At 35.0% G+C, this 12,943-nt stretch overlaps 1 protein-coding gene across 5 annotated transcripts in view; it reads right to left on the bottom strand.

Annotated features, from left to right (window-relative positions):
* LOC136849253 (prohormone-4) overlaps positions 1–12,943 on the bottom strand; it is a 393,569-nt gene that overhangs the window by 110,255 nt on the left and 270,371 nt on the right. For 3 of the 5 annotated variants that reach the window (XM_067122527.1, XM_067122526.1, XM_067122524.1), the window contains one exon: positions 1,246–1,296. The exons of the other annotated variants lie outside the window; for them this stretch is intronic. In XM_067122527.1, the coding sequence (XP_066978628.1) occupies positions 1,246–1,296 (51 nt within the window). The remainder of the gene's footprint in view (positions 1–1,245; positions 1,297–12,943) is intronic. 5 annotated transcript variants of the gene reach the window in all.

Below are 12,943 nucleotides of genomic sequence, written 5' to 3'. Positions count from 1 at the left end.
TACGGGTTTGTCACGTTGAGTGTTTTTGATTTTTACTTTTACTGAGCACTAAAAAATTGCTTACAAAGAAAAAGTTAATCAAAATTCTCCATTACGCTTCCACATATTGCACCTCACGATCGAGATGCTTCTGAGAAAGCAGTAATAATTAGGTTGACTCAAGGAAGTAATTGAGATCCCATATTAGTGTAAGGCGATTTACCTGGATCCGGTAATTACATCTAGGCTTCAAGAAGATCCAAGGGGCAACATTAAATTGGATCAGGCAAGCACCTGTCAATAACATTGATCGATGACATAATCATTTTGTTCATTACTTTCTAACCTAAAACTTGCGACAAAATCTGCGTGTGGATAAGTGGGAACAAAACAAGAGACCTGAAACATTTGTACCTTGAAATGAAATGTACATTCCAGTACACACATGCACACATGGAATACAGATACACATTTATATTAAATAAATAATAACTGTAAAACAAGCGACCAAGAAAATACAAGGATACTGAGAGAGAGAGAAAAAAGCGTAGGTAGGCTCTGAAACCAAACTGTTACATTAATTAGACCTCACTTCTCATTTACCCAACTAAACAAAGTTTTGAAAGCAGTGCGAACAATTGCAAAGCGAAACTGCATACGCAAAACCCACATACATACGTACTAGTTAAGGCAGTGAAAACATTTTTTCTTCACAAACAACAACTTTTGATTTTATTTTACTTAATCATTTGACATAACTGCCAGTTGTCTTGACATATTACAGTCCATGCTCACAGCCCATGTCCGCTGACAAATGGCAACTATGTCAGGGGGCGTGGTTTACACCTTAGCTTAAGATAAAACTGCACGGAACAAACCGGCCATCTTTGTCTTGATGCTAAATGCATGCTAAGCAGCAATGAGTTACGTACTCGGCTCATTAACTGAAAGGCTATGTATACAGCTGTGAAAATAGTACCAGAAACACCGAACAACACAATGTCTGCCAAAAATTCCGTCAACGGGAAGGACTCTTCAAGCTGCTACCTCATACCTGCGTGTCCATCCCTTCCGAGGCTTCCACAATCTGAAGTGATTCGCGTACGTCAGGTTACATCAAGTGACACTTGGTGAAAGGAAAGGCAACAGGTGTAGACCAAAGGGCCCGTGAGAGGAACTGGAGAAGGTTTTATGGGGGAGGGGTGGGGGAAGAGAGAGAGAGAGAGAGTTCCTTTTGGCACACATGCAGGAAAGGGCACACTTTACCTTTGGCGTTGTGTCTGTTGTAGTCGGCCTGTCGATATCCGTAGCCATAAACTGTAGAAAGAGATACAAAATTTTATCCAAGAATGATTCACTGACACCCTTCAAATGCCCTATTTATAACATCCATTTCTCTGCTTAAGTTTTGGGAATGGACGTGGCTCCCTTCTCTTCTTGGATGGGCCTAATTGTATAAAAAGGCCTTCTGAAGGATTGGTACAATGGATATTTTTTACTTAAATTTACTAAATACACATTTCATAGTTGGAGCTAACAATGTATTTCAACTAAACAGGGTTGGGTTGAAATTATAACAATACATTAATAATAAATTTTGAATGATGAAAAATTTAAATTAACATAAAAATACATGTTAAGAATAACAGTAACATTCGATCTTTGAATTACTGATAAAAATAAACAAATCCATACAATAATCATATAAAGTTGAGCAATAAATGACAAAAAAGGAATGACGATGATCTGAATGCAAATGCAATTCCTCATTCATTATCATTCTTGGCAATTCCAGTGATGGTGATGTGATGTGAAGCCGATCTTGCAAATGAAGCTGTTTGGAGAGTAAGCTCGAAGTGATTGGCATAGGAGAGTCATGCGCGTGATCGAAGAATCTCTATGAAGATTCTCCTAGAATCGATGAATCTTTCGAATGAATCGTGACGAATGATCTTTTGTCCAATCAACCTGATGAATTTTTATGGCGAGTTCATAGTGGCGAGTTGACTTAAGATGCGTGAAGGTGGACGTTCGTGATTCTCGCAGATGATTCACGAGAGCCAATTTTTGAAGAACTGTGCAATTGATTCCTAGATGAAATTTGTAAGTCTTAAAGCCTGCAACTTATCAGTGGAGATGAATCTAGCGTGCGGATCAAAAGAGTGACTCATTCGAATGACTGTTGGTAAATGAATCTCCCTGGTGAATTCTGAAAGTGAATGACGGTTGCAAATGATTCTTCAAAACAATTTTGCAAAATATCCTGCGCAGGAATTTAACATGGCATCATGTACATTACTGTACATAAGCCCTGTAAATGAATCCTATGTAAGGACCCTCAAATGAATTCTCTGAGCCCTACTAGTGAGTCTCAAACTCAGATCCTGGATTCAGTACCCAATTCTTTTGACGAATCATACGAGTCACCCAAAAGAATGAAAATTATGGGCCTTATGATGAATTCCTAAACAAACCATGTACATGAACCACAACAAACATGAATTCTTCAACTGATGATTCTTACGAGCAAACCTCAGAGATGGAGCTTGTGACCAGTTCATAAAATGAAACAGGTGAATCTTCGAAATGAGTTCTAGAGATAATCTTACGATCAAATTTCCCAGATGAATCTTGCTAGTGAAGTCTGATGGAGAATCTTGATAACAAATGCTTATAGATGAATCCTATTAACTAACCATATGAGCTAAGAGGTAACATGATTCTTAATGAGAGTCACTTAATGCACGAATATCTCAGGAGATTACTTTGATCGATTCATGTCAGTGAATCCTGCTATAAAAAATTTGTCAAGTGAATTTCACCTGGAATTAAATAGAAGCTTAAACGGTGAGAGCCATAACTGAACCAGGGAGTAGACTGAACACTGAATCAAGTTCAGTCTTTCACCGAAAAAGAATAAAATAAGAACGAACGACGGAGAGAATAACTGTAAGGTTAATGATTTCAAGTCAGTTTACTTTATTAACAAAGGGATACTTGGCATTGTCCAGGCAACCCAAAAATATTTATACAATAGCAGTTAATGTGTACAGTATACGCAGCATACACAAAGAAATCAGATTAATTTAAAATACAATTCAGTGATTCACATTGCACCACCGGTAATGAAGATATGTCGCAATTAAAATTTTGACTGTGCATTCCAATTGTACACAGCATTTTAATGATACATACATTAAAATTTTGAAGAATGTCAGGTCTCATCCTTTCAGCATTCATTCTAGGGTTACTCTCACGAAATAAGGAATCAGGGATAAAAAGCTAAGAATATTCAAATTTCTTGTTTGTCAAGACGAACAACTGATTTGCCTTATTCACAAAAATATAACTGAAGGCAACATATTTCACCTACAGTTGCAATCAACAATTGTTTACAATATAACTTTCTCTAAAGTCACTACGATTCTAAACAATTTCTAAATCGAGGAAAGGATGGAAAAATATCTTCATGCACTTCGGTGATCACTCAGGAAACTTAGGTTTAAGGGCCAGGATCGTTCCTCACGTATTATAACTTAGGGAAAAAATTTAAAAAAATGTCTCTCAAGGTTTCAAGTTGAGCCTTTTCCACTGTGGTTCGTATAAAGAAATTTTCAATTAAAGTTAGGAGGCTTCATCAATCATTATTCAAGATTCTTTTCATTTACTTTTTCTTTTTCTTGTCGACGGACTGTTTCCCCACATCATATCATATATAAGACATAGTAATATCTCTTCGTTTTAAGTCAAAATTGGATATTTCCACCCACCCTTGATTCTTCAGAAATGAAAAAAGGAAAATATTGGTTTCTTAAATAACAGAATTTCCTTGATTTTGCTGGACAACAAACCCGAAGTCAGCCTCGAACAATACGATTAGCATATTTCAGCAGGATACGGTTTCTTCCCTAATACAAGGGTGTAATTAGCATAGTTATCAACATACTTTCTTCATTCGCGTTTTCTTCAACAAACAACAGAAAGCTGAAGGAGCTATGAAAGAAAATTCTAGATTCATATCCCGCACTTGTTTCCGCACCAGAATTTGAAATTGATTGTTCGACATAACGTTGTGAATCGTTAAAAAAAAAAAAGGAAGAATTCGTTCGCTAGTCTTCACGCAATCCGGTTTACATAAACGCATACAAGCTGACAGAAGGAACTCTACCCCACAACCACCCACAAAAAAATCCAGGCTACCAATCAGCAACTGGAACGTCTAAATTCGAAATTGGCTTCCAAGGCTTTAGTTCCGAACGTCACAGTACAAGGAACACGACAAGAGATTCCAGTTGTTAGATGTAACATGCAATTCACTATAAAAGTATATCATCCTTGAAAGACTGGTTGGTGTAATCACAAATAAAAAAATATCGAATGCGGGTCCACGTTGAACAACAAGGCTTACCACAAGGTTTTGTGATTTGTTTCCTTGATTCTCTTTATTCATTTCTAAGAAATTATGGTGTATGCCAGCATGAGAATATTAAAATGCTGAATAATTCCAGTGACAATAATAATAATAATAAATAATAATAATAATATAATAATAATAATAATAATAATAATAATAATAATAATAATAATAATAATAATAAAACAAAGATTAATAACAAAAATAATCAGAAGAAGAAGACGAAGAAAAAGAAGAATGAAACAGTGACAGATAAATAAAGACGATATTGACAATAATGACAATGATAACGGGAAAAATAAAATGGAGAGAAAACAGAAAACATAAAAACCCAGCAAAGGATGATGATGATCAGATGATAAGCCCAAATGGTTCATGACGAGCGAGACCTTCCTTCAACAGTCTGCAAAAGCTAAAAATAAAAAAAAATAATTAATGCTAAACAGAGGAAACATAAACTTTGCCAAAATACAGTAAAATGAGGAACATAAAATTGTCGTCGAAACCAACTAATTTTTAAAAATAATGATAAGAAAATCCATAGGAGGCTCAAGGAAAGGTATTACCCCACTTTTCATCATGAAGGGCTTGCGAAGAATATCAGTTCCTTCTCTGGCTAGACAGGGCAGTTCTGACTGCCAGAGGGATAGTAACCGATTCATTACTGGATAAAAATAATATGAAATTATATAATATTTCAAAATAACATTTTCGAGCGCAGGTTGCCTTAATGGACGGCAGTCTTCTACCTCGTTGCTTTTGGTGACTGAACACCCTATGGACGTGCTCTGAACGGCAGCTTAAAGTGATATACCTTTGTTCCTGCAACTAACAGCTGATGTATCCCATGCAGTTTCCAGCTACAGACTAAGCCTTCAAAACTATAAAAACAAAATATTCTGCTCTAATTCTTTTTGTAGGTATTAGACAGCTGTTATAACCAACACAAGTACATCGCCTTTGGTAATCCATTTACATTTGTCAAGATAATCTAAATATCCTACTAAATTAGTGAAGAATAAAATAAATGAATGAACAAAATGATATCTACATGGATGAATCAACAAAAGAAGCAGATTTATGTAAAACGAAACTTCTCCCTCTGTATGTCTTTCCCATTAACTGATTTATAAATATATACTCTAAAAAGAAATATTTATCCTAAAACTCATTTCAAAATACGTCATGCGTATAAAGGGGTTGTTTTGTCCGTAGAGCAATTAATCTTCATTTAATCAGCAACGGATTCACTGTGAATGATTAATAAAATAAAATAAAATCTCTAATCTATTATAGTCTCTCTCGTTTTCTACTTATCGGGCATTGCAAATTTTCTTTGTAAATTTAGGCAAATATATACTTTTTTTAAACTAGGTAACAACTGATAAAAGTATTTTCAAATCATCGACAAATTCAAATATTGTTATTCGTTGTTCATCTCCTGAAACAAATGAAATTGCATTTATGCTTCATTATAAAAAAATAATATTTGTTCAATTCGGAAACCAATAAAAATCTCATTACTGCAAAAAATCTTTTTCACCTTTTATCTACAAGCTGACTTACTTTCAGATTTATAATTTTTAAAATACAAATTCTTGCAGGCAGGACTGCATGCAGGTTGCAATATATCTGGTATGAAGTCTTCATACCTTACGGAAAGGATGAATATAATTATAAAAATCGTATTTATTTTTTTGTCCTCGTAACTTCGACTAATATTGGAAATATCTTTTGCTAATGCCTACCTAACTCAACCGAATTTTTTTTACAAACCTTATTTTCTACCACGAGTCTTACCAGTCATATTACACCATTATCAAATATCACAAAGAGATTACAAATCTTTGCTGATGCCTGTTTTGGGAAGCCCTAGTACCACTAATTAGAAAACATATCTAATTACCTTTTTACCATTTACCGTAAACTGACTAGCTGATTAATGTACGCAAGACGGGAACTCATGGCTTCTCTGTGGATTTAGTTAAGATTATTTTCCCCCTTAAATCTTTTCAGAATCCACCAATTCAAAAGAGCTCTTAATTAGTGGTACAGCCAGGAACTTCCTCATCTTTCAATCATTCTTAATTAGGATGGACATTTTAATGCACTGTTCGTTGGACGGAGTTGCAAAAAAAAAAAAAATATTTTTGAATGTAAAGTCTATATCTGCTTGGTAGGTGAAGCCTTTTCTTTTCATGTTTAATGTCTCGGGTGTTAAATTTTGTAAGTGCTAGATATCCGTAAGTCAAGAGTTTTCGCAGTGTCATATCTATGTGAAAACTGAAAGGTATTAGAAAGCTTTAAAAAACCACAAATTGGAGAACAAATATGTATGTGCTTCTGAATATATTTGTTCTTCAATTTGTTGTTTTTATCAAGTTTGAAAGGTCGATACTGATCTGTTATGTATATGAGAAACTGTAAGCTTTAACAAAACTGAGTGTTATTAAGAAAAATTTGTGTTAGAAATTGTGTACAAACTCTGTAAATGTTGCAGATATATGAGTAAAAGATCAGTGTTGGAAATCCATATGTGTGAAAAGTCTGTAAGCGTGATAGAAAGAAGGAATAAAAGCCAAGGCTAGGGGACTTTTTTTTTTTTTTTTTTACTTTATGATAAAGTTGCCCATAAGGCGGGAGTCGACCGTAAGATTCAGAAACCACAGGAGACGGAAAAGAGTATTATATATCTTAAGTAGAGTTACTCCCAATCCCACTACCCCAACCTCCAACTCTCTCTCTCTCTCTCTCTCTAGCAAATAGGCAGTAACCTAAATATACAAATGAACAGATACAAAAAAACGTAGTGAAGAGAACGGAAACATTACATATAAACGTAAACAAAGATCTTAAGGCGAAGAGTAATGAACTGAAACAAACAGAAGGAAAATAAAATATTCGAAGCACACTGCTAACAGAAGGCAAAGAAAATAAAGAGACTTGAATTAAAAACCAAAATCGAAACGAAAGAGCAAATCCAACATTTTAATAAAATAACAAGGCAATAATTCAGCATATATCATCTCGAGAAAACCAAACGATCAAACGAAATCTCACCAACATCGCCTCAACATTATGTCAATTTATTATTATTATTATAATCACACAACCTACTATGTCCCATTAAAAGACATTACACGCGGGGTAATGGGGCCGTGCATGTTGTCGAATGGCTCATTAAGGGAATCTTATGGATACATAAAGGGAGAGAAGAGCCAAGTCAGGATAAACACCTTATGGTGTTCTGAGGTTAGGTCTATCTGGGCTCTCTGACGGCCACAGAGATGCAATAGGCTCTCCTCGAATCTTAGGTAACCTGAAATGATTTCCGGCGATTGAGGCTCAGCCGCCTTATTGAGATGTATGCAATACCTGTTCATACTCTTGTACTATGCTGTACTTGTCTTTATTATTATTATTATTATTATTATTATTATTATTATTATTATTATTATTATTATTAAAATCTCATATCACATGAGTCACTCAAATGGTGGAAAAATCCACGCTGACGTAAATGCAAAATATATATTTATAAAATATACATTATATATACGACGGAGAATCGAGAGGTTCACAAAACCTCTAGTTGTATATATATTTAAAAATATGTATTTACCATTACATCTATATGGATTTTTCGCCATTATTATTATTATTATTATTATTATTATTATTATTATTATTATTATTATTGATGTGAGAGAGAGAGAGAGAGAGAGAGAGAGAGAGAGAGAGAGAGAGAGAGAGAGAGAGAGAGAGAGAGAGAGGATATATAATAAATGAAGCAACGAAATTCCTCATAAACAGTCCTCATCTACTTAACCTTGGAAATCGACTAATAAGAAAAAGAAAAGGAGGAGGAGGAGGAGGAGACATCAGAGATATATAGTGGTTCTGAGACCATGGCAAAAGCCCTCCGGGAAAGAAAAACGAAAATAAAGACCATACGAGTTCAAACATATGTTTCTGCTTTCCGTTGTCATAAATTTCAAGTTACACACATCCTTCGCCAAGTTTCAAATGGAAGGGATGGCCCACAATTTCCAAGTTTTGAAAAGCAAGGAAAATGTTTCACGACTGAAGAGATGATTTTTTCTGTCTCTTTCTCTTCTATATATATGTGCATATGTAATATATATATATATATATATATATATATATATATATATATATATATATATATATATATATATATATATATATATATATATATATATACTATATATATATATATATATATATATATATATATATATATATATATATGTATCAAGTATATATATATATATATATATATATATATATATATATATATATATATATATATATATATATTGATATTGGTGCTGTCACTAATTTAAACATGACTTTTCATATTCTCATGTATCAAGTCATAAACACACCTTTAAATCAGTCATTTGTACCTAAGAAATAATATATATATATATATATATATATACTGTATAATATATATATATATATATATATATATATATATATATATATATTATATATACAATTACATATAGGAAATTTGATAATATATATATATATATATATATATATATATATATATATATATATATATATATATATATATATATATATATATATATGAACACCGCGCGTGATCTAACTTAATGACAATCTCCGCATTCTTGCTAGTAACCGATCCCACGTGGGGGTGGGGGTGGGGGACGAGAATTCATTTAGCGAATTCAACAGTCCCTTGTAATCACGTCCGCCAGCACGGCATCATAGGCAGGAGGGTAAATTGACGCCCCTGACAAGTTCATTAAAGGCCGCGTCACTTGAGCTTCATTGCGCGTGTGGGTCATCGACGACGGAGACATTTTAATCGCCAAAGTTGGGTCTTAATGAAAGGTTATTTCTAATCCGGTGGTCGATGGGACGGGTCTTCCGATGCCCTTCTTGTCTGGGCTGTCTAGATAGAAATATGGAAGAGGAAACGGGAAAGGAAAGTGAGTTGGACTTCACACGACTATAATAACAATAGCGATACTGATAATAAATACGTTGAAGAAAAGGAAACTGTTATAAATTTATAGTTATGAAAAAAATTAATTTTGCTTTTTTTTTTTTACATCTGTTTCAAGTTACAAATGTCTTCCCTACCCTTTTCTATGCTATGCACCCTGTTTTCATTCGGATGACTTTTCTTGAGTAGTGAAAAAAAAACACACAATTTGGCGAACAGATATATTCAAAAGCACATACAGTTCGGAGCCATTAAAACAGTCAGGTGCCAGTGTCTCCACACTGACGATGGAGCAGACGCTCCGAAACTGTATGTACTTTTGAATATATGTTTCCAATTTGTAGTTTTTTACAAGTTTCAGAGATCGATACTGATCTGTTTTCTTGAATATATTTTTCTCCTCATACATTCCCTTCAATTCCATTCCCAGATACACTTAGTTCAGAACAAAGTAACGTATCTAACATAACCAACGTCTATTACTGAGCAAAATGTCAAAACTGCTTCACAACACATGTTGAATTATCCTTTGGAACATCCAATTCAAGGTTATTTCTGCGTTCCTGTGCCCGGTTTTCATCAGTTTCAAGTGGACTGACGTAATTTGTAGAAATGCTGCTACCAGACTATAAACAAAAATTTCTCCAGTTTCGTCTTGGAAGGTTAATTCGATAATACTGCACTTTAAAAACGAGTTCTCTCTCAAATGAACTTTCGTTAGATCCGAAGATAATGGATTACTTTCTCTCTCTCTCTCTCTCTCTCTCTCTCTCTCTCTCTCTCTCTCTCTCTCTCTCTCTATAGCTGTTTCTTAGGGTCACTTACACCCAGTTACTCCCAATATTTTCTCTCTTCCACACAACAGAGTTTCCTATTCTTCCACTGCAGCGCACACCATAGTTATGAAGGGAAACAACAGACATTCTTAAAGGAGTTCTTGCGATCCCCAAATCCTCGTCACGACAGTTATAGTAAGAGTTTTCCCAATTTGTCAGTGAGACTTTGATTAGTGTTTCGGGAAAGAAACAAACGAAACAAGCCTGCTTTTACAGTATCCACTTCGTGTAAATATTCAACAGAGAAGTATCAAAACAGCTTTGTGAATGTTTTAGTATGATTCCGAGTGCTGACGAGATTTCTTACCCTGTCTGTGTGTGTTTTTTTTTTTTTGTTAGCCAGTGAGATTAAGTCCCTGGGAACTACCTGTCGTTTTAAATGTTACAGGTAAGCCTCGTAAAGTATCTACTGAGGGATTCAGAACCGATGAAGCACGGTTTTTCAGCAACAACTTTTTATCAAAGCATCGGATAAAGCTGAAAGTTGGCAAGTGTATATTTTATAACCCTACCTAATTTTTGCAAGTATTATTTAGAGCCTAAGTTCGATAGTTTTGATATTTATAGAGTAAAATGAAGTCACCGATGCCGGGACCGAGAAAATCACAGACAAGGATTCTAAAACAATTCGTGACGTAAACATATGACGTCATAAGGCTCCGCCCATCCACCAGGTAGGCGGTGAATGGATATCTTAAATGCTTAAAGAATTTTAGGCTTCGACAAATTCGATAATGGCCAGCAGGATATGGAATTGTCCCCGTGGTTGCAAGACTGCATTTGTGCTACGGCTTACCACTTTGTATTGAAGGAGAAGACCTGTGGCAAGATTTACTCTAGTGTGAATAGGTAATTATTTGTATGGTGGGTAATGGTTACTTGGCCGCCCCAAAAGTGCGGGCAAGAGCTGTTAGACAACACGTCATTTTGAGGAAGAGTACTTGAAATCGGACATTATCCATGAGAGCGTGGGACAAGTCATTATTGATCTCGCTAGCGACGATGAAAACGTGGATGATGACCTCCTCCTCGAGAGTGACGACGATGAAGACATTTTGTAAATTAATTATGTATAGTGTTAGATGTTTTATTTGTACCTCTAAAACATATCTATTAAAACACAGTGATTATAACAATATGTTCCTCATTCAAACTGATTTCAATATATTTTCCTTTCCATGCATATCAATATAAATCGTGTTACATTTGATTGATATTGAAGCAGGTAAATAATAGCTTGAGCTTGCCCTCAAAATCTTGACTCCTACCAGTACCTTTTATTTGCAGCGAGTATACAAGCGCTGTTTAGGGTGTTATATGATATAAATAAAAAACCAAGAAAAATAACAATGGGTTACATTAACTGAAATAAAACAATGGCGTTGACTTTACAACTCTAACAATTGGGGAAATGAGGCATCATTGCTTTTCATTTAAATTCTACTTCTAGTGACCGCTCTTGACATGCTGCAAACAGAAGGCTATAGTGTCAAAACCTGAGATAAACAAAATGGATTGTCTTTTTGTATTCCCGCCCTGAATAGATGTAGATCTAACAAATGAGCTATAGACTGGTTCATTATGTGGATGAACTACTTGCACTGAATTATTTGTAAAGTAGAAACAATACGAATATCAAGAAAATGGAAGAAATCCAAGCTAACAACTTAGTCCTAACAACTGCTGTGGAAGTTGCAATGAAACCTCCACAAAATAATAATAATAATAATAATAATAATAATAATAATAATAATAATAATAATAATAATAATAATAAAATTATTGAGAATGATAATGCTATCAAGGGGACGATGACAAATCCTGCTCGCCATCATTGATATCGCTGAAGCCTTGTATGGGTATTAAAAAGGCCAAGAGAGACAAGGTCTACCCAATTGGATGTCGTTGCCTCCTGCCTGGAGTAACTATGTAGGCGATGACATATCTTCGAGGTACATGCTCATTGCGGCAATTCACCTGCTGATGCAATAAGGAAGTAGACAAAGCTCCACCTACATGGGATATTTGGGGGAAAGTGAGCAAACCTTCCCTTTCTCTTGGTCTTGGGTGCTAATATCAATTAGTGAATATGCCATCGCCAAGTGGGCAGAGCCACAGTGAAGAGACGTTTTCCCCATATGTAAACTTCTCTTCACTGTGGGTGGAGCCTTATGACGTCATAGGTTAACGTCATTATTGTGTTCAAAACCCTTACCTGCGATTTTGATGGCTCTGGCATAGGAAACCCACTTTTACTCTGGTAAGTACCAGAACTATTGAAGCAACATAACCAGGTAGTAAATAACACTTGCAATAATTAGGTAGGGTTATAAAATATACACTTGCCAACTTTCACCTTTATCCGATGCTTTGATAAAAAGGTGTTGCCGAAAAACCGTGTTTCATCGGCTCTGAATCCCTTAGTAGGTTTTATTTTTTTAGGTCTCCCATAATTTTTCCTTATTTTTTTCTATGTTGAGAGATTACTCCTTCTCTCTCCCATCCAGTGTTCTTTTTGCACCGTAATATCATCTCCCCTGCCATCCATTAAGCACAAAGGTCAGGCCACAACGAAGTTTATTTCGCCCGAGGAAGTTTTCGCCAAGTTTGATGGGACTTAAGGAGATCCGCTGGAATTCGAAAGTTTGCAGTTGTTCAAGTCACTAAGAAACTGATTTAATTCTCTTTTATCTGGGCCATTTTATACTT

Source organism: Macrobrachium rosenbergii, chromosome 20, assembly GCF_040412425.1.
Source record: "Macrobrachium rosenbergii isolate ZJJX-2024 chromosome 20, ASM4041242v1, whole genome shotgun sequence".
In the NCBI taxonomy this organism is placed as follows: domain Eukaryota; kingdom Metazoa; phylum Arthropoda; class Malacostraca; order Decapoda; family Palaemonidae; genus Macrobrachium; species Macrobrachium rosenbergii.
The sequence above is the reverse complement of the archived record's forward strand: the minus strand, read 5'-3'. Positions and strand labels throughout refer to the sequence as shown.